The 21956-nt window shown below is 48.4% G+C and overlaps 1 protein-coding gene across 1 annotated transcript in view; it reads left to right on the top strand.

Moving 5' to 3' along the window:
- The first annotated feature begins 1528 nt into the window (after positions 1-1528).
- Positions 1529-21956, top strand: part of ppargc1b (peroxisome proliferator-activated receptor gamma, coactivator 1 beta) — a 58051-nt gene continuing 37623 nt past the window's right edge. Inside the window, exon 1 of the mRNA XM_085418243.1 lies at positions 1529-1737. Coding sequence (XP_085274369.1) covers positions 1657-1737 — 81 coding nt within the window. The 5' untranslated portion in view covers positions 1529-1656. The remainder of the gene's footprint in view (positions 1738-21956) is intronic.

The following is a 21956-nucleotide window of genomic DNA, read 5'->3' as shown; positions in this document are numbered from 1 at the left end:
CAGGTCAGACACAGCCGGCTCTGTGTACAGCTCACACTTAATCTGCTGCTTCGATCTCACACAGAGAAATCAATCAATCAATCAATCAATCAATCAATCAATCAATCAATCAATCGAGGCTTTATTCGCCACATGCAGGTTGCCCTGCAGTGAAATTGGACCCGACCTCCCCCCCGACCTTACACGCACAACACCGACATCACATGGGGATACAGGTCGGAGATCGGTAGCGTTACAGAAAACAAACACTGAAATATACACTACAATTGGAAAGTACAAGAGGAAAAAAAGAGACCTCTACTCATGCTTGGCTCCTAGGAGGACAGCATGAGAACAGGAAACAAAAAAACTCCTCTGCACAAAAAAGCACATAAATGTCCACAGCACAACATTATGGAACACGTGACAAGCCACAGGGTCGGGTGGGGGGTGAGGAGTAATCCGAAGCAAACACAGCAGTCATCCTGCCCAGCGCTACCATTCCAGCGCGGGCTCAAACCCGCCGTGTTCCCAGGAATCATGAAGTCTGGCTGTATCCAGTGAGCTGGGAGCAAAGCAGGCTCACCTGCCCGGCCTGACTGACCGATGCTGAGCCCACCTGGCTGATTTACTCATTTAAGAATAATTAATCAACATAATCTCAATTACAACAAAGAAAGACTAAAGTAAATACTGCAGGCTGATATCGGCCCTGCTGATCAGTTTATCAGACAAAACATGAAGTTTCAGTATTTCACAGCACCTGCAAACCTGCCCCTCTTCTCCACCCAAAGATGGAGGTGGGATTGATCCAAATATCGATAGTACTGATACAGTTATTGGTATTGGATCGATATGTTGTTTCTGTCCGCTAAGCTGACCCAACAGGCACGTCTACATTCAGGAATGCTAAAAGCTGTTTTGTTATTGCTGCTCATTCAGATGTTTTCAGGATTTGTAAATTGATGGTAATTCATCCTGTAAAAGTGACGCCGCGGCTCAGAAGCTGGAATTATTAAAAGTGTCGGTAACACCAGCCTGCAGCATCACTGGCACCAGGGCACAGCGCCGAGGCCCTCACCTGAATGCCTTCGGCCAATGGCAGCAGGCTGACTCAGTGACTGACAGAAGTTGGCTTTACAGTTGCCTGGCAACCGCCACAGGATGCTGTCCACACCTGTGCTTTTCAAAACAAAGTTATGAAGAGTCTAGAGTGAGGAGCAGGTGTGTTACCGTATGTGTGAGAGAGAGAGTGTGTATGTGTGTGTGAGGGAAAAGGAGAGAGAGAGAGAGAAGAGAGAGAGAGTGTGTTACTGTGTGTGTGTGTGTGTGTGAGAGAGAGAGAGTGTTACTGTGTGTGTATGGGTGTGTGTGAGAGAGAGGGAGAGAGAGAGTGTTACTGTGTGTGTGTTTGTGTGTGTGAGGGAGAGAGAGAGAGCAGCGGGGTCCGGGCAAATGACGCCACACAAATTAAGCCCCCCGGGGGCCGCCTCTGGGTCCCGGGCCTCATGTTTGTCCCTGTGTGGGCGCTCAGGTACGCCGATCCTGACGCTCGCGATCCGCGCACGTGTGGTGTGCGGGTGAGCAGAGGCGCCCCCTGCAGGCGCGCTCCCGCGCCGCTGCTCCTCCTCCCGCTATACTCTCCGCCCGGCTCCGCGGCTCCTCATTCAGTGGAAGATGGCGGACTGCGCGGCGCTGCTGGATGAGGAGCTGTCGTCCTTCGTCTTCAGTTACCTGACAGAGAGCTCGCGCAGCCAGGTGAGAGACCGTCCGTGCACATGCAGCTCTGCGGACCGGGGCGCGTGAAGGGAGCCAGCGGCGGCATCCCGACCCAGTCTGCATGCGCGTGGGTCCGGGTGTGTGTGTGTGTGACTTTGACGCAGTGTTGGAGGAAGTTTTCTTGTCGGCACGCAGACCGGGACACGTGTTGTGTCCTCACGCGTGAACTGTTCGTCATATTCGGGATTAAAACTGGTGTGTGTGTGCAAGATAGTGTCCGTGTTTGGGGACCTGTCTGTGTGCGTCCCGCTCCGGTCTGCCGGTCCCGGTGCCGAATCCGGTGCTGGTGCTGTGAGCGAGGAAGGGCGCGCGGCTCCGCTCAGGTGAACTCAGAGCGTTTTGTAAGGCTTTGCGTAACCGCGCGTTACAAAACGTTTGTTTGGGTCACGTGGTGTTTTTTTCCCCGTTAAACCGGTGTGTGTGTGTGTGAGGGGGAGAGGTCACCGGTGAATCGGGGTGAGGATGATGATGGTGATGCGTGGAGTGGACCCGCGTGTATCCGAGCAGCCTCGTGCTGTGCGCGGAGGGAACTCTGCTCGTGCACGCCCCTGAAATGAAAAATTCTCACGCGACACCGGAACTTATCGGCTCTGATCTCCATCTGCTGCGTGCGGGGCACACGCGCAAACTATTCCGTCTGTCCTTGTGCGTGTGCACGTGCGCGTGTGTGAGTGGAGATGATCAGGCTGAGGCTGGGGCGGTGGGGGGATTTGTCACAGCTGATTGGCAGCTTAAGCAGGTTACTGTGAGTGTGTGTGTGTATACAGGGGAGACTGTGGACTATTTATACACTTACATGTACTTTTACACACACACACACTGTTACACACACACACACAGTATAGTACGTTACAAACACACAGCCTGGGGCAACCCTCACACACATCATAGTAAATATAATCCCACACATCAAATCAAATCAAATCAAATCACTTTTATTGTCACATCACATGTGCAGGCACACTGGCACAGCACATGCGAGTGAAATTCTTGTGTGCGAGCCCCACAAGCAACAGAGATGTGCAAACACAACAACACAAACGAGCAAAATACAAGAATGGCCAACCTGAAACTAATAAATATATGTACAATATATGTATGCATTTCTGGATGTGTATACTAAATATTTTCCTGTGTGTGTGTGTGTGTGTGTGTGTGTGTGTATACACATTTTTACAAATTAAATAGGAAAAAAATAAAATAATAATAATAATAATAAAATATATAAAATATACAGAGTTGAATATGTGCAAAACAAGTGGCAGTGTGTGTACTGGTGTGTGAGTGTCCATGCTGTGTGTATGACATGTTTACGTGTGTGTGTCTCCAGCTGGTACACACACTCTGCAGTCTTGAGCCGTGTTGTTGTGAGCAGCCACACGTCTCTGGTGCTTCTGAGCGTGTGCGGCTGAACTGAGAGTGAAACGTGCGATCAGAACATGAACAAGTTTGCTCTGAAACAAAATGGAGTCGAAGCTTGGCGTGGAGCGGCGGGGACAGCGATGTGGACGTGTGTCCTGCGAGGCTGGGCTGCAGAGTCCTTGGAGATAAAGAGCAGACGAACCAATCGGGTGGTTGTTGCTATCCCTACGTGGGTCCTGTACAGAGTGATAAGGTGCCGGTGCGCTGAGGTGCATGAACATGTTAATATTCACTGAGGTTATTGGAGCAGGCTGCTCTCTCTCTCACTGTGTGTGGATGGCTCTCGCCCCTGCCGGCTGCTCATTGTAATACTACTCTCTCCTCGTGACCGGAGTTACAGAACAGGCCCGCTGCAGTCATGTGAGCTGTAGTGGAGGAAGGGAGGGGGGGAGGGGGCGTCACCGTGACGTAGGCGAGTGCCAGCACCGCCTCCTCCCCTCCTCCACCTCCTCGTGCTTCTCTTCTTCTCTTTTCATACTCAAGCTTGTCATTTCCTTTTCCTGTCGCCTGTCTTAGACCTGCTCCCTGCCTGCTGCAGCCTCTGTGTGTGCTGTTTCACTAACTTTGACTGCTCCACAGCATTTCCCCAGTTTGCTTTGAGTTCTTGATGAGCAAAGCAGCAGACGGCTCAGTGTTTGAAAGGTCAGGCTGATGCCGTCCTTCAGTGTTTCCTCCCAGCGAGCGGCGTGCAGACAGGTCGCTCTCAGCTGGAAAAACGTTCACTGCAAAATGTGATTTTAGATCAAACGGAGTCAGCTGATGTGTGCTGGGAGAGCGCAACAAGCAGCTTGTTCAGAGCTTAAATGAACTGTGGACGCCCGGGCCAGCCAGCCAACCCCAATTGCAGGGGCTGCGGGTAAGTCGGTGCTGAGCGCCATCAGGCTGCCGGCTGGATCAGGTGTGTAAAATGAGCAGCTGGCTGCAGCTGGACTCTGGGCAGGGCTGGCTCGAGGACACTCACCTTGTTTCACTGTAGCTGGTCAACGATTAGCTCGGCTTGGCGACTGTGACCTTGCAGCCACAGAGAGTCATGTGTGTCGACTGATGTCAGGAAACGGGGGGACACATAGGCAGACGTTCCCGTCTTCACTGCATGTGTCTTGAGGTCACGGGGCACTGAAGTGGCTGCACCTGTTTGTGGGCGTCGTAAAAACCGTTCTGTGCTCCTGAAATAAATCCTGAAGCATGCAGAAAAGTCTGAACGCGCTCAGTTTAGGGTTGGAGCAGACGTGCCCCACCAGCCTCACCGCTGTGTTTGCGCTGGGTGAGACGCTCCACTCAGACTCCAGATATTTGAAGCTCGAGGACGCGGAGCGTCAGGACGTCCTCTCAGGTATCCACTCCAACCAGCAGCACACTCGTGGCTGACCTGGTGCTGTGCAGGAAGCAGCTCAGACAGTCTCTCAGCTGAAGTTTGGACCATTCTTGGTGTGAAGGCTTTCAATTGTGTGGTTAACATCATGAAAAGGATCAGAGGCTGCTCACAGCTGAGTTTAAAAAGGCCCCACACACACTCTGTGAAGCACTCTGGGCCTCCTCTGGGCCCAAAGCCACATGAGAGCTGTGATGAAGCTGAAAATCGCTCTGTGCTGTTTATCGTGTTCATTTCATGGAGATTTAGCCCATTGCCACCATGCCTCTGAGTTCGTGTGTGGCGTCAGTGCACAAATAGCTGACAGGAGCAGTGATGAAGGGTGGAGATCATGAGAACCAGAGCAGGTGTGTTCCTCCTGTGATGCTCGGCCTACCTGACATAAACCACATCAGTCTGCAGGTGGACTCTGACAGAGGTGAGCTTTGAAGTTCCAGGGCAGCGATGGATGCAGGCATCACATCCAGAAGCAGACAGGATCTACATCTCTGAAGGTTTTCTCCATTTCTCCTGGCCATTCTCCTTCTTTTATCTGTCTGTGGGAGTCGTGATGTGCAGTGCTGCAGTGCAGTGTGTTCAGCTTGCAGCCCTGCAGTGACTCACCTGTCACACACACACACACACACACACACACACGCACAGACACACACAGACAGACACACACACACACACACACACACACACACACACACACACACACACACACACACACAGCGGCAGTTTTAGATGCAACGTGTGTCCAGAAGCGATGTGTGTGTTTACCATGCTGCTAATATACACTGCAGTAACTCGGTGTGGCTATTGGAACACCTGCCAGACCGAGTTCAGGGCACAGGAAATGAGCGGTAAGTGGGCAGGTTCCGAGCCAATGAGAGCAGACCTGCTGATGGTGGTGTGGATCGTGTTTCCTGTTGTGTGTGTGTGTTGGGAATTTGGTTTCTTCCTCTCAAATCCCTCCGAGGTTCATCAGGAATCCGCCTCAGAGCCTGGCCACCTTCAACGACTGTGTGTGTGTGCATGTGTGTGTGCGCGCGCTCTGCAGGTGAGCGGTCTCTCTGTAATGAAGGATTCAGCATCACAGATGAGATTTTGGTGATTTTAATGCTGCGTAAGCCTCACCTGAGTGTTCAGGTGCTCTGATCCTCACGGTCATTCAGTGGTGTCACATATTCCTGCAGATAATCAGCACTGACCTCCAGATTCAGGCCGGGCGAGCGTACCTCCTCATAATGTGCCGTTTTGTGTTTCTGCTCTGGAGTAGCTGAGGCAGCGTCACCTTTAGCCCAGTTTCCATAAACGGGGCTAGCAGAGGCTTACTGACCTCACAGCTGCTCAGAGCTTCTTCTTTAACCACTTGAGTCCGCTGTCTTCGTGCGCATCGTTTTCCTCCTGAAGCTGTGGCTGAGAGCCGTTGGTCGTGCTGTGGGTTGCTTTGGTCACTTTGAGCTCTCCGGAGGATCTCGTAGTGGAATAAATGTGTCAGCAATCCTCTCTCACATGCACATGTTCAGCGTGTAAATCTGTTCATTGGGGCCAGGTTCCAGGTTGTTGCTTTAATGCAGATGATCTGCCTTACAGGCTGTGCCATAGCTCACACTTTTCTCAGCTTTTCTGTTTTTCTGGCTCCTTCAGAGCTTCAGCTCACATCACTCCATTTAAATCATCACAAGCCATCAAAACAGTAACCACGGGACTGCAGCAGGTCAAGCAGGGATGTCCTTTGGGACTGGAGCTTTGTTCTGACTTCTAGTTTGAACCAGTTTTGGCTTCACTCTGTCACTTCAGAGTCAGCTGATGCTGATGCTGAGTGTAACCGTGAATGAGGCGAGCTGAATTATGGGCACACAGGACCCTGGTGTCATTATGAGGTTTGAGCGGGGCAGGTTTGCAGGTCTTTGGCTGTGAAGTTGTGTGCTTGTGGTGGCGGCGGGGGTCCTGCGGCGTGCAGAGAGGAAGAAGATGCTCCGCAGCTGTTCGTTGGTTCTGTGAGCCGTGCGCTGTGCGGTCCACAATCAGCCTGATGAGGATCTGATTGTGGTGTTGTGGTCCTTACTTAATGCCAGGAACAGGACGTTTCCTGTGGTAAAGTAAGGCGTGCGTATGTCTTTCCTCGTAAAATCAGAGGTTTTATCCTAAATTTTCCTGAGCGTGGATGCTTCCACATGAACGTCCTTATCTAACCTGTACAGGTGATTTGTATTCTTCCCACGGACTCTGTGTCGGGATTGATAGTGTCAACATGAGTGTGAGGCTGGTTTTCTTTGTGCACCTGCTCCTGCTGTGGCTTTGTGTAGCAGGCTGATAGGAAGGTGAAGCAGAGAGAATCCAGCCTCCAGCTCAGGGCTGCGGAGGGAAACATGGAGGACCGGAGGTCGCAGAGTTCACCGCCTGCCCTACTTCCTTCAACTTCTCTGTGTCTCTTACCTGATTTATCACGGCCGAGGCCTGTCTGTTTTTAAAATGAAGGCAGTTAGGTGACGAGAACAGTGTGAAGCCTGCCGTCTGTACAGGAGGAAGCATGTGACACATTTAGGAAACAGATTCTGCTGCCGGGCCGAGTGGACCTTCATGCAGCGTGAGCACTGCAGAGGCTTTGACGATGCTTGGGTTTGGGTTTGAGCTCAGACTTGTGGTGGGTGAGGCTCTGTCTGTGAAATGTGTCTGCTGCTGATCGGCGAGGCCTGGGCGCCTCTCTCTCTCTCTCGTTGTCACGCTGCCAATGTTTTGGCTGGGCTGGCGTCGACTCGGAGGTATGGAGCTGTAAAAATGTCTGCGATGGGAGGACACAAACATCAGCTGCACCCTGGTACCCGAGTGTCGCGCCGTCCTGTAATCCAGCAGGATTACTGGCTGAGATTACAACAACAGGTCTTCTCCTTAGTTCAAGCATCACCGCGCTTGTACTTTCACACACATGTGCATCCGATTATAGGACGAGAAGGCCTTGCGAGCATCAGAGAAGAAGAGTAGAGGGCGAGCCGCTTTGTGTGATAAAAAGTACGTCTCTCTGAAACCCCGGGCTTCAAACACTGTATTCATACCTGAGCCAACGTGTCATCGGAAGCATGATCAGCGCTTCTTTAATTCTGAGCGTCTGGACCGAGTTAAAGCTGCACCTCCTCGCCGTCACTCGTGTCGTAGTGCTCGCAGTAATAACTTTCGGCACTTCTGGACTAGCCTCGGCACATCTTTTCCCAGCCGGCGGCAGCTGCGTATGATGGGAAGTTTCAAGTATTCTGTGCCGAGGCGTACCACAGGGCATGCCACAATCTCACCTGTACACACCTGTATTCATACCTGTGCGAGGCAGCCTGTCATACGCTCTCCTTGTAGCAGAGGACATTCAGGGCGCACGGCAGCGTTCAGCTCCGTTCAATCACACGTGTCTGCATCCAGTGCTCGCTCACTCCTCACTGAACCACGCTGTAGCACCGGCACCACCCAGCAGCTGCTCCACCTTACTGAACCTTCTCATGGGATAAAAGTCACCTCACTGCTGCTAACAAGTACCTACAAAATACTGCAGTAGTTCTGCAGCGGCATAGTATAAATATAATACTATACTGCAGCACACGAAGTACAACTGATACAAGTTGTGGCAACTGAAACAAGTACTGGCAATAGTATAGTAAACAGCAAGAGCAAGAGTACTCCACTGAGTAGTAGAAGCTTTAGAAGCTGCTTTCTAGTAGTAGTAAATGGTGAATGGCCTGTATTTGTATAGCGCTTTACTAGTCACTAAGGACCCCAAAGTGCTTTACACATCCAGTCATCCACCCATTCACACACTGGTGATGGCAAGCTACATTGTAGCCACAGCCACCCTGGGGCGCACTGACAGAGGCGAGGCTGCCGGACACTGGCACCACCGGGCCCTCTGACCAGCACCAGTAGGCAACGGGTGAAGTGTCTTGCCAAAAGACACAACGACCGACACTGTCCAAGCCGGGGCTCGAACCGGCAACCTTCCGATTACAAGGTGAACTCCCAACTCTTGAGCCGTGATTGTAATATAAGTACTTGTTTGATGTAGCTGTTGTAAAGTGTGAAGCACTGGTTTGTGTTGTTTTGGTCAGACACACAGCAGCAGGAGGCCGAGTACTTGTGTGCTTGTAGTAATTGTAAGCAGGAGGCTGATAGTACTGTGACTAGTAGTAGTATTTGTAGTAATAATCATCTGACTGATAAGCAGATTTGATGGTTTTATGAGCTAAGCACACACAGTTTATAGTATCAACAGAAGGACGGCTGGGCCCTCTATCGCCACGTAGGCTGTGTGTGTGTGTGTGTGACAACTCTCAAGGGCACTGGTGTAAACGAGAGAAAAGGTTAAAGGAAATTTCCATGCCATGGTGTAAACGAGCACGGAGAGAGAGCTCACACACAAACACACACACACGCTTGCATGGCATATAGCCGTAGTAACCATGTGCCAGGGGAAGGCGTGCTCAGGCTGATGTGAACATGCACACTGTTTATCAGCTCAGTTACTGAGGAACTCAAGCCATCACAGTCAGCACACAGATATGGTTCAGTACACACACACGCACTTTGGTGCCTTTTATCCAAGAAGGAAACAACAATTAAAAATAACTATAAAAGGACTAGGTTTTAAAGTAGAGTAATAGAGAGGAGTGTGTGTGTACGTGTGTGTGTGTGTTATAAATAGGTTTGGTGCGACAGATGCGTGTCCTTGCTGTCACCTCACAGGACAGATATCGGCCTCATTCAGAGCCGTCAGCTCGACTTCCTGTGAGTACGACCTCACAGATGCCGGCTAGCCGCCCGATGCAGGAACTCATCACGAACTAGAAACGCGGCGCTCTGGCAGTCCAGATGTGATGCAACTGTGACGCAGTCTCACCATAGTGTGATGTAACATAATAGGTCATAAACACCCACTGCTTTCACTGAAGGGCTCAGGACAGTGATGGAAACTTTAGGTGTGTGTGTGTGTGTGTGTGCGCGTGTGCGCGCGTGTGTGTGTGTGTGTGTGTGTGTGTGTGTGTGTGTGGGTTGTAAGTGAGCAGGCTCTTACCTGCATGCGGCAAGGAGAGAGAGAGTAGGGTGAGGCCTTCAGTGTTCTTTGGGATGCAAAGACACACACACACACACACACACACACACACACACACACACACACACACACACACACACACAACGTTAGCATGCGTGTGTAACGTGTGAGCACATGCTCCCAGTAAAACAGGATTGTTTTCCACAGGGAAACGTTCCAGTCTCTTCTCCTTCGTACTTCATGTTCTGCTCACATTTGTACCCCAACATGCTCCCTCCTTTCCTAACTAACCTCCTCACCACTCCTCCCTCCCTGCCTCTCTCACTGACCCACTTCCTGAACGCTGCTCAGGCTTGCGTGACCGCAGAGCTCAGTGCTCCAGTGCTATGTTACACACACACACACTGCAGTGAGGAGTGAGGAGCAGCTGACTCAGTAACAGCTGTCGCTGATCGTGATTAAAATCAATAAAGTATCGGTAACACGTGTAAGTGATTTTGTTACATGTTTATATTGAGAGTTTGTGGTGACATCATTACTGCTACAGTGTTACAGTTGGCACATACAAACCAGCACCACGCCAACGCTGTCTGTACCTGAAACCTTTGTGAGTCTTGCACAATCAGGCGGGCGTGCTATTGGCACAAGCCTGGTTATTGGTATGAAGCAATGGAGTAATGGGCCACATTCCTGTTTGTCCGAATATGTGTCGAAACACGCGTGAGCGAGTAGCTGTGCGTGTCTTCGTGTCCTGAGTTTACTCAGCTGGGTTTACCTGAGCCAGGCTATGATCAAGTGGTGATCAAAGTTTGGAGGCTTATTTTATTTTTGGATTTGTGCCGCCAGAAACTGAAACATGCACATTATTACTCCTGTGAGAACGCCGTTAGCCTCCTGATCTAAAAACACATAAATCAGTCACACTGGGCTAAATCTCATCCTCTTGTTTTGAATGAAATCATACATATATCACCATGGTGACCGTGGGAGTTGGACATAAAGCTGAGTGTGTGTGTGTGTGTGTGTGTGTGTGTGTGTGTGTGTGTGTGTGTGTGTGGGGTGATGGTGATCATTCGTCCTGATGCCGAATGGGGCGGGTCAGCCCATCGGACTCTCGGTGGTGATTGGCTGGTGCACGTGAATAAACGTGATCTGATTGACTAACTAATAATTTGAAGTTTAGCAGAAACGAAACGAAGCATCACGCAACTTCACAGTGAACGCTCGTCCTGACACTGACCACCTGGACTTCTGGAGCGCAAGTGGAGCAGGGCGGGCCGGGGCCTCCTGGGTGGAGCTGCCTTTCATTATTTCCTCTCTTTCCTGTATACCACTTCCACACACACTCTCTTACCATGACACATACGTGTGTGTGTGTGATGGATGTTTAGTCAATCAAATGTGGGCTTTAGCTTGACTATATGCGCTCAAAAGCACTCAAATTTATTGCACGCTCTGTCTGCTCGTTACTGGGACACCAGAGCTGTAGGAAGGCCTGCTGCCGAGCGGGTCCCATATTTAATCATTTGACCTGGTTAGTCCACAGGCTCTGCAGCACTTCTGTTTAACACGGATCGATGAGTGGGTGCTGGAGTACTGGTCTGGCCCAGTCTGGCTCTCTGCTGTTTTATACCGCGGTCAGAGCCGGCCTTCCTGCTCTCTTTGTGGCGTGTGTGTGTTTGGATGTTGTTATTCCCATACTGTGTGTTTGTGTGTGTTCTGGTGCAATCAAAAAGCAGTGGCCGTGGTCCGGGTCTTTATTCAGTGTGTGAACTCCTCGGAAACCATCGGAGAAAAGCCTTCTGGAGTTTTCTGTGCTCGCCCTGCTCGCTGGCGGTGTGCCTCCTCGATTGTAGCCACCAGCGCACCAGAACCTCCACTCGTACAGATTTTAGCTTTCTTGGAAACTGCCCTCGCCTTCATTTAAGGTCTCCTGCAGAAGTCCTTTCAAATCCAGGGTCTGTTTCTGCATGGCTGCCTGCACGTTAGTATGCAGAGCATACAGCAGCAGCATACAGAGCTCTGAGGTGATGTAATGCTCTCTTTGGCAGCCATGTTGGAGCCGGTGAAGTGCTGGATGTGTCCGACTGAGGTCGAGGAAGCACTGTTGGGGGGGGTATGCAATGACTCCAGGTGGCATAGATGTCGCTGAGCTGTAGCTTAGGTGGAACCTCAGTCGTTTCTCTGTTAAAAACTCTGTGATAGACTGCAGGGGGTCACAGTGTGGAGTGGGATGTTTAAACAGCTGCAGAGAAAAGTGCAGGTTTGCCGGATGATTCCAGATTCTGGGAAGTTAGCGACACGGCCCTGAAGTTCTCTCTGAACTCTGAGGTAACACAGCAACTCGCCAGCTGTCAATCAATCCCTGCATTAGTACTAGGAGTACCTACTGCAGTACTGCAGTAAGTACTCCTGCTGTGTATGATTGACTGGAGGCAGATCTGCTCCCGTACTCTGGTACAGAGACTGCAGGGATGACTAACGCTTGCATAAGAACATCCTACACACACTCACACACTGACACACAAACACACACTCACACATCAAACACCCACAAATGTGCAAATTCACAGAGTGACATGCCGCACAGCCACAGTCCATCCCACCGGGTCAAAGTGTGCGTTTCCGCAGGTGACGGTGAGATTTATATGTGTGTGTATATAAAACAGAGGAATCAGGGTAGTGTAGTAATAGTGTGAGCTGGTGCCGTGAAGGTCGCTCTGACACTATGAACAACACATACACACACACGCACACACAGAGGTAGCTCTGAAAGTGCTGCAGTAAATAAATTCATATTTAAATTCATATTTAAATATAATACACTTCTTCAACACACACACGCTGGACAGGTGTGTGTGTGTGTGTGTGTGTGTGTGAAGGCCAGGTGACGGGTGTCTGAAGACACTGACAGTCTGTTTTCCACAGTGTCTGTTTGAGTCATGAATAATTTTCCCGAATATGAACAATGCAATCTCTGTTTGTTGCACAAGCAGCTCATTAGTGATGTCAGTAACCATGACATCACCCTTTGGTTTGTGACGTCTCCTTTTGCAGCTTTGATTTGAGCTTTTTGGACACCATGATGTTTCTTTTTTAAGAGACCACATTTGAATGAGAGTTATCCGATAACACGAACACAGTCTTTAGGTCAGGTGAAGCCTGGCATGACAGCTAGCAGCTACAGCTGCCTGCATCGCCATCTGCCTGTCAGTCAAAGAGGCCATGCCCCTAATACTTGAAACGCATACAGCCGTTATAAATAGGGAAATTATCTATACAGGCTAAAACCCTCTGTGTCCGGCTGTAAACATGTTTATTTTAACGTGGTAGTCTGTGGGACTGACTCACTGCTGCCTCTGCTGGACACCCGAGGAACTGCAGTGGTTGGTGCTCCTGGTTTAGAAGGTTGTTGAAGAAGAGTATTATATTTAAATATGAATTTAATTCTGCAGTGAAAAGAAAAAATCTAATGATCATTTTAACGTCTCGGTGTATGCTGCTGTTGTGCATCCTGCTGGGATCATTAAAGCTTCATATTTATTCTCTCCTACTTTAATTGAATCTGTAGTTTACCTGTCGAAGGATTAAAAATACTTGTTTCATAACAGCAGAACCGGTAGAGGAGATGTGACAGGAACAGATGCAGAAAAAAAAAAGATCTCTGTGTGTGTGTGTGTGTGTGTGTGTGTGTGTGTGTGTGTGTGTGTGTGTGTGTGTGTGTGTGTGTGTGTGTGTGTGTGTGTGTCAGACACAGAGAGGAAGCAGATCTTTTGATGGGACAGCTGGGAAGTTCAAAGCTCTGCAGCTTTACGCCTGATGATGAGCACACATGTACACACTAACACTTTCTGCTTTCTGTGCTTGGTACAGCTGCAGTGACACACACCCACCCATGCGCGCGCGCGCGCACACACACACACACACACACACACACACACACACACACTTGTTGGGTCAGCCTCATAGAAGCAGGTTCACCTCTGCAGAGCCGAATTTAGAGATAAACCAGGTCAAAGGTCACAGAAAGTCTGTCTTTGGTTCTCTCTTTCTTTTCTACCTTATATGGCTTTGCTGCTGCTGCTGCTGCTGTTGCATGAGACCCTCCGTCACGTGCACCGTGCAACACACCACACACACACAGGTCACAAACCAGCTTCTCTCACACACTCTGATTCTCGTTCATAACGGAAGTTACGGATGGAGGGAAGCTGTAGTGTTAGTATGGACACTGACTGATGTGCCCGTTAACAGCGTTAAACCTTCACCAGTGGCTGATGGGTCCATGGTTAGGGTTAGGCAGGAACAAGGTCAAAGGTCCAAGCCCTGTACCTTATGTGTGTGTGTGTGTGTGTGTGTGCTGAGTCAACATTAAAGCAGCGGTACGTTAATGCTTAGCTCTGTTTTTATTTTTCCTCTCTTTGCATTTCACCGTGCACGTGATGCTACATGTACACGCTCCTGACAGTGACGGATGGAGCTCGCTGCAGAGCCACATCTGCTGCTATGTTACACACACACACACACACAGGCTATTTATAGCTGAGCTCTTGCATGTGTGTGATTGTCTCTCTGTTCTATTTCAGTGTGGGAGCACTTGGCATGCACAAAAGACGTGCCTGAAAAGCGGTGGTTGTTTTCGTGCTTGCGAGGTCACTGTCTGACCTACGTGCGTGTGTGTGCAAGAGCGATCTTATGAAACCCGATCAAAGGTGAAAAAGGTAAAGCAGTAGCACCAGACAAATGGTCTTTCACTTTTGTGTTGCACAACAGCATCACCGTTGCACAGTGATTGTGTGAGCTGGAGGCAGAGCCAGAGGCTGTGATTGGCTGATGTGTAAATCCAGTCTGAATTTTCTGAAGTCAGTGTTTTAGTGTGGACGCAGTGAGCGCTGACCGTCATACATGTATTCATGTTGTTGCTGATCTCTGAGTGGAAGCTTGTTCCTGGCTGCTTGGTGCAGATGAGCTCTTGAAGGAGAATATGCCAGCAGCTCAACGGGCTTCAGCTCCGCAGTGGAAAGTAGAATTAAGCATTCATGAAGGTACAGTGGGTTAGGGTTAAGTGGACTGGCAGTCTGTAACCCCACAACCGCTCAGCATGAGAAGGACACGTAGAGCTGCTGCATCATCCACATCAGTGACTGTAAACACAGCTCCTCCATCACTCTGCACTTACAGTTTGGGTTGTCTGTGGGCGGAGCAATCTTCTTTTAATTAACTGTAATCACCTGCTCATGGACTCACAAACTTTTAAAGCTGCGCGGTCATGCAAGATGGCTTGGAGCCCCTCCCCCAAGGGGAGGCGTATACACCTGCTGCTCAGACGTATGTGAGGATGCAGAACACAAGTAAAGATTACACAGGAACAGATTTGAGCACCAGTCAGCTGAGTTCTCCCAACGGCACTCAGAAAAGGAGGCCGAGCTTTTTGTTGGCGCAACTGAGCATAGAATTTGAGAGTTTGGGGTGAGAGAAGTCATTGGACATATTATGATAAAAAGATTTTATTACCATTACTTTTTTGTGGGTGGCTTTAGCTCAGGAGGTCGAGGAGTCCAATTAGAAGGTCTGAGAGATACTGGACCATGATCCGAGTGTGAATGTTGGAAAGCACATCTGTGAGGGTCTGTGTTGGTCTGTGTGAGTCTGTGTTGGTCTGTGTGAGTCTGGCTGCAGTAACAGGGACTGTGTGGCTCTTTCTAATACTGTGTAGCGCTGTCTCAGTCTGGTCTGTGATTGGCTGAAGTATTAACTGAAAACTGAAGTAAATCGTTTCAAAACCAGCTGTCAGGACAGGTGAGGTCACGAGCTGCTTTGCTGTTGATGGCGGTCTATAAATAAAAGACGGGCACAGAGAGCCTTCAGCTGACTCCAGGCCCTCTGACATGCTCAGTGAAGTCTGCTACACCTGCGGGTGGTGCAGGGGAAGGCTGCATGCTGTATTTATAGCTGCACTGTTTCCATGCTAAGCTCTTACATGTTTTACTGCATAGCAGCACACGCTGCATCCACTGACAGCATGTCCTTCAGGCAAAGAGCTCACTGACCTTCATGACTGCTGCATATCAGCAGAATGGACAGCTGAGGGGTGGAGGTGGGGGTTACTCTGGGGAAAGGGCACCACAGCTGAAACGAGTGGGGAGAGGAGCGGGAGGAAGTAAGGCCACAGGAGAGGAAAGGAAGGTTAGAAGGAGAGAGACAGAGAGAAAGAGGAACTCTGCTTTTAATTCTGTAGAGAGCAGTGAAGGTCTGCCTCAGTGCACACACACACGCACACACACACACAGTAGTTTTTTGTTCGTCTTCATCACTTCGGCCGCTTCCTTGGAGACGATTCACAGATTTGAAAGCGAGGGGAGATAATTAATAGTGCTTATGCGTGTGTGTTTGTGTGTGTGTGTGGCGACCAACTCTGCAACACTGACCGTCTCCAAGGAGACGCAGAAGGCGAGAGAAGCAGCCAATATGGCGTAGTAAACCCAAGAAGTGTCCCCCTCTCTCTGTGTGTGTGTGTACCTGTACCTGCTCGTTTGTTTCCTAGCAGCTCTGTGTTTGACCCAGGTGCGTCTAATTCATCCTTCCTCCCTTCTTTGGTTCCTTCCCTGCTCACAGCTCATGTTGATGTTACCTTTGCTTCTCCAGTTTTCCTTCATTCCGCCTCTGATTATCTGCTGTTCTTCTCTTTCTTTCATCCGTCATTCTGTTGGCACCCTTTTTACTTACCTTTCCTTCTTCCTGTCCTTGCTTCCTTCTGTCCTCGACTGTATGTGGACAGAGTGAGCACAATGGTGTTACAGGCCGAGAATGACCCCATCCTCCCATCCTTCCTCTTCCACTTCAGGGGGTGGTTTGGTTGGAGCCTTTGTGAACTGTCATTGGCAGAGAGGCGGGGCACCTGGACAGGTTGCAGGTCTGTCACAAGGTTAACACATAGAGACACGATTCACACGGACTCCCACAGCCAATTAGAAGTCTCCATTTGACCTAATGAGCATGTGTTTGAAATCAGGACCTCTTTCCTGTGAGGTGACAGGGCCAGCCTCTGCATTAGGGCTGCCACAAACGATTATTTTGATAGTCGACTAGTCACCGATTATTTTTGTGATTAGTCGACTAATCAGATCATCATCCATTGGACGTAAAACGTACAGCTTATTGCACCAGCAGCATCTGCTCTTATATAACTATCATTAGCTTTTAGCTTTAAGTGTTTAAGGTCTGTACTAACTAAAAATAAAGACAAGATGATAGTTTATTAAATTTTAATGAAGTTTGCAGATTGTTTCGGTGGAGTTTAATAAACTCAGCCGTCTGCTCCTTGCTATCTAAAATATAACAGGACACCGGAGTATATTCTCGAGCATCTCACAGTTCTGATAATCAGTTGTCTGCTTGAAGTTTGTTCAGCTGTGTAAAAACTATAACTTTAATCTCAGCCAAACCGATTTACTCAGGAACAAATAAAATACGGAAAAAAGCCAAACAATAACATTTTAAGTTATCTAAGTGACTTATATATCATGTTTAACCTGAGTAGCGAAAGACGGCGGTGGGTTTGAAAACGATTTGCCGGGAGTCCGGTGTTCTCACCGGCTCTAATGGGTAACAGACGTCTCCGAAAACGTCTCCGAAAACGTCGGAGCGCTTTTGAAAATATGTGGTGTCCTGATAAACTGAGCAGATGTTTGAAGTTTACACAGCTACATTCTCGTCTGAAAATATGTTAAACGTTTATTTTGTGATCCAGAAAGAATAATAAGAGTAACATTAAAACTAACTAACTGCCGCCATTGTTGGAAACTGAGCAGGGCCGCGCTATGAATTCTGGGACACAGTTTCTTCTTCTTCGGGGTTTAATGGCAGCTGGCATCCTTGTACATGCAGTGCTGCCATCTTCTGTTTCAGTGCGTTATACACTCTTAAATCCTACTACTTATTCCTGCGTCTTTTACGCTCTTACAAAGCTTCAAATGACGCGTCGACTATTAAATTAGTCGTTGACGATTTTGATAGTCGACGTAATCGTGACTAGTCGACTAATCGTGGCAGCCCCACTCTGCACCACCATGGCGCCAGCTTTCGTTCAGCTCAGCTTCACACATGAACTCAGTGATTCTCGGGTGGAGGCTGCTGCGGCACATGGCTGCCCCTCCCTTAGCCTGCTTCAGCTGGATGTTTCTTCCTGTTAAAAGGGAGTTTTTCCTTTCCAATGCCGCCAATTGCCTGGTGATATGATTATTAAGACTGCTGGGTCTGGGTCTAACCCTAACCCCTACAGTATGAAGAGGCTCGAGCCTGCAAGTGCTGAATAAATACACCTAGACAGGTGAGAATAATTAGCAGAACGCAACGATCGAGGATCGTTTCCTTTATATTTGTTGTGATGTGCCGAGACAAACGGTGTCTTCCCAGCCATCTGATTTGAGGCCGTGGTTTCAGACTTTATGGATTTCCTTTGAGCTTCACCTAAAGACGATTCCTTCCTGCTCTTTATGAAGCGTTCCAGACATTTTTCCCTCTTGGATCTTTGTGTGTTTTTGGTTAAACAAAAGCACAAAAGGCTCCAGACTCACAACAGCACACATTAGCTTTGCTGCCTCCAGGTAACCGGCCTGCTTTATCCTGAGAAATGCAGCAAATTACTCATCAAACAGCCGACTTCTGCTTTAGCTGTCACTGTGTGTGTGTGTGTGTGGGGGGGGGGGGGGGTTGAATGAAGCTTTGTGTTGGCGGCCGGCCAGCGGTGGGAATTACAGGTTATTTGTCAGAATAATGTTGTTGGCTGACTGCAGGAGTGTGTGAAGCCCCGTGGCTTTGGATCGTATATTTGGAGCTTTGGTAATTATGAGTGTGAGTGTATGTGTGTGTGTGTTTACATGACAGTGGCAGAAAGATGGACGTGCATGATGAATGTTGTCAGCTCTGGGTTTGCAACAGATCGTCTGCTCCTGAAAGGTGAAAGGTCATCACTATGAAGCTCAGCGGACTGACCCTGTGTGTGTGTGCGTGCGTGTGTGTGAACATTACGTTACCACACACTTAGAGTCACCCCCCCCTCCACACACACACACACTAGAGATGGACCGATCCGATATTACGTATCGGTATCGGTCCGATACTGACCTAAATTACTGGATCGGATATCGGAGAAAAATAAAAAATGTAATCCGATCCATTAAATATCACGAAAGCACCTCACAAAACTTGCAACACGCCGTAACTCATCTCAGAACGTTAGCACGTCGGAGCAGTATGCATCACGTGATAGAGCGGCTGTGGCATGCGGGACCTGTCGGTGGTCTGGATAGCATGTGGAGCTTCGCTAGCAACCCGGCATTTCATCTCCGACAAAGTTATCCCCGAGAGAAGTAAAGCAAGTGTGTAAGTCCATCTCTGAATGTTTGTAAAGCATTCCTGCGTTAAGCTTAACAAGCCATATATGGAGCGACTGCCTCTCCTGCTGCTACTTCAATCATGAAACTGCTTAATGATCAGTTGATCGGCTTTTCTATCGCGAGTCCGTCTCTCTGGTTTGTTTTTGGCCCACTTTGCACCAGAAAGAGGAAACCAGCGGCTGAACAACAGCAGCACGTTTAAGCTTGATCAGCTGTTGTTAGAATTTATTTAATATTACTTTCTACTCGAGGATCTTTTTCTACGTAGCTGACGGCTGGTAACTGTGCAGGGGCGGATCTAGCAAAGTTTAGCCGGGGGGGGGGCCAATAGGGCATTAACAGGGAAAAGGGGGCACAAAGACATACTTTTCTTTCTTATTCTCATTTAAAATGTCTAGCTTTTAATAAATAATTATCCGAATCTTACACCCAAAGTTTTAATCTGATGTAAAATGAATAGAAGTCAATTACTGTATATAGTAACTATTAAGTCTAATATATATACCCTAGTAAGCTATAGTACTTTTTCCTTTGGGAAGGTACCATCTGTGCAGTCTGCAATTTTGTTGAAGAAAGATGTTGAATCTATTTAATATTTCTTGAAAAATAATTGATTTCTGTGCATTTTTTTCACACTGCATCAAATTAAGGTTGATTACGTTGATTAAGCATCATGAGGTGGAGCGTGAGGGGTGGTTCCCTATTTTTTATTTATTTATTTTTGTTGTTGCTGGGAGTTGGAACCCTATTAGTTAGGTTGCTTAATATTTATGCTAAGTACTCTTTAAAATACCAGAATAGGGAGGATGGTGTAGGTTTAAGTTTATTAGATTGATCAGTATTGCTGAACTATGAAATATTTTTTTTTTTGCATACAGGTATAACAGAATAGCTTTAGTGTAGTTGTTGTTTTAAACTTGAGTATGAACTTATACAAAATGCAGCAAGATATTAAAAAAAAAAAAACAGTTTTGTTGATTAAAAAACACACTATATCGGATTCATATCGGTATCGGCAAATATCCAAATTTATGATATCGGTATCGGTATCGGACATAAAAAAGTGGTATCGTGCCATCTCTAACACACACACACACACACACACACACACACACACACACACACACACACACACACACACACACACACACACTTTTTTGGTGTTAAAGCTGCAAATCTCTCACCTCACCCAAACAAGGTCTGGTCTGGGTATAATCCTGTCGTACTGACGGGTAGATGCATTCTGGGATATCGGTAAAGGACAGGGCCTGCACAGAGGTGATAGCTGCAGATCGCTCCCATTAGCTCAGTTTGGTCGTATTTGTTAAATCAGATTTGGAAGCCAGGCTGAGTTTAAACCTGATCTCAGTGGGTCATATGATGAGTGCGGAAGATCTTGTGGTGTTTGTGAGGCAGACTGAGAAAGGGAACTGGAATCCTTACATTACACTGGCTTCACTGGTCTGTAACCCAAGATATAAATTACCCAGATTCTGAGGAGGTTTGAGCCCTGACACTGCAGCTGCGACGCTCTAAGAATTAGGGCTGCACAATTAATCGTTAGAAAATTGCGATCTCAATTCCTACTTTTGTGTGATCTCATTTCCAAATGACAACGATTTTAAGAAAAAAGAAAAAAAGATGACGATTGTACGGCATTTTGATCGGGGACATAATCTGCATGAAAACAAGCGCTCAATCTTCCTGCTCAGCAAATGACAAGGGCGGAGCCTTATACCACGTGATACAGAAGCCGGCTGGCAGAGAAAAAACTACGGAGAGCACGTGAGAGATGACGAAGCTGTAAAGGCCAAGAAAGTGACACCGTCTTAATGATGCAGCGTGATTACTCTGGATTTCCTCTCTTGTGTAGTGCGAGTTGGTCCTGATTGGTCGGTGGCACCACATTTACAACATTTAAAGTCTGAATCCACCAAACAGAGTCTGAGTCAGTGATATTCAGGTCCAGCTTCTGCCAGCCAATCACGCGGCTTGCTGAGAGCAATGTTGCTGGGAAAAGTCACTGATTTGTTGTTGCCTTGTGAGCAGATGGCTCGGTCGTCTGTCTCCAAGTTAGCAGGATACAGATGATATGAGTCAGCTAACACACACACACACACACACACACACACACACACACACACACACACACACACTCTCTCTGTGGGGACTTTAGTCTCTTTTTCCTGATAGAAAATCAAAGTGTTTTTGACTGAAAGTTTAATGTTTTCTGAGTGCCGAGTCAAAACCAATCAGAGTGTGCATGCTCGCTCGCTCAGGTCTTGAAAACACACCGTTCTCAGTAGAATGTGCTGCTGCTCTGACAGCAGCGTGTGTGTTACGGCCGATGAGGATGGATCTGGAGGATGTGTGAGGAATGAAGCACTGAAGACAGCCAATCAGAGCAGAGACAGGCGTTCCATGTGACCTGCAGCAGTGTGGGTCAGTGATCAGACTCAAATTATTCTCTTTACAGTTTGGGTTGTTTTCCATCTTCTGGCTGAGCTGCCTTAGTGCCGACCCACAGGAAATCTTTCCTCTGTGTGAGGTCACATGACACCATGTGATGGTCGGACTGCAGAACAGTGTTAGCTGCAGGCAATTAGCCATTGTTTTGCATTGCACTAGTGACCCTGAGCCAAAGCCTCCTGATCCTTGCACTGCTTCAGGTGTTTCATGTAAAACAGCTCTGAGGTATTTCTGTGCATTTAATCATGATGCTGCTTGGCCATCAGCTGAAATAACACACACAAACACACACACAGCTCTGCAGTGAGAGTCTGACATGTTTACTTCCGGGACTTTGTAGCCATTGGTTGCAAGTTTATTACAACTTTACATAATTCCATAATTGGCCGAGTGTGACTGGGCTGGCTCGTCGTTGCCCTCTATGCCGTGATATGGATGCGCGTAGAGGTGTGCGGGGAGGAAGGGGTCAGGTGAGCTTCAGTAGGGATCAGGTCACATGGTACATGGATGAGGTCACTGT

This window comes from Rhamphochromis longiceps, linkage group LG2 (assembly GCF_057381845.1).
Source record: "Rhamphochromis longiceps isolate RC_006_pf linkage group LG2, R_longiceps_female_GT1.1, whole genome shotgun sequence".
NCBI classification, from domain to species: domain Eukaryota; kingdom Metazoa; phylum Chordata; class Actinopteri; order Cichliformes; family Cichlidae; genus Rhamphochromis; species Rhamphochromis longiceps.
Note: the sequence above shows the minus strand (reverse complement) of the source record. Positions and strands in the feature narration are given on the sequence as shown.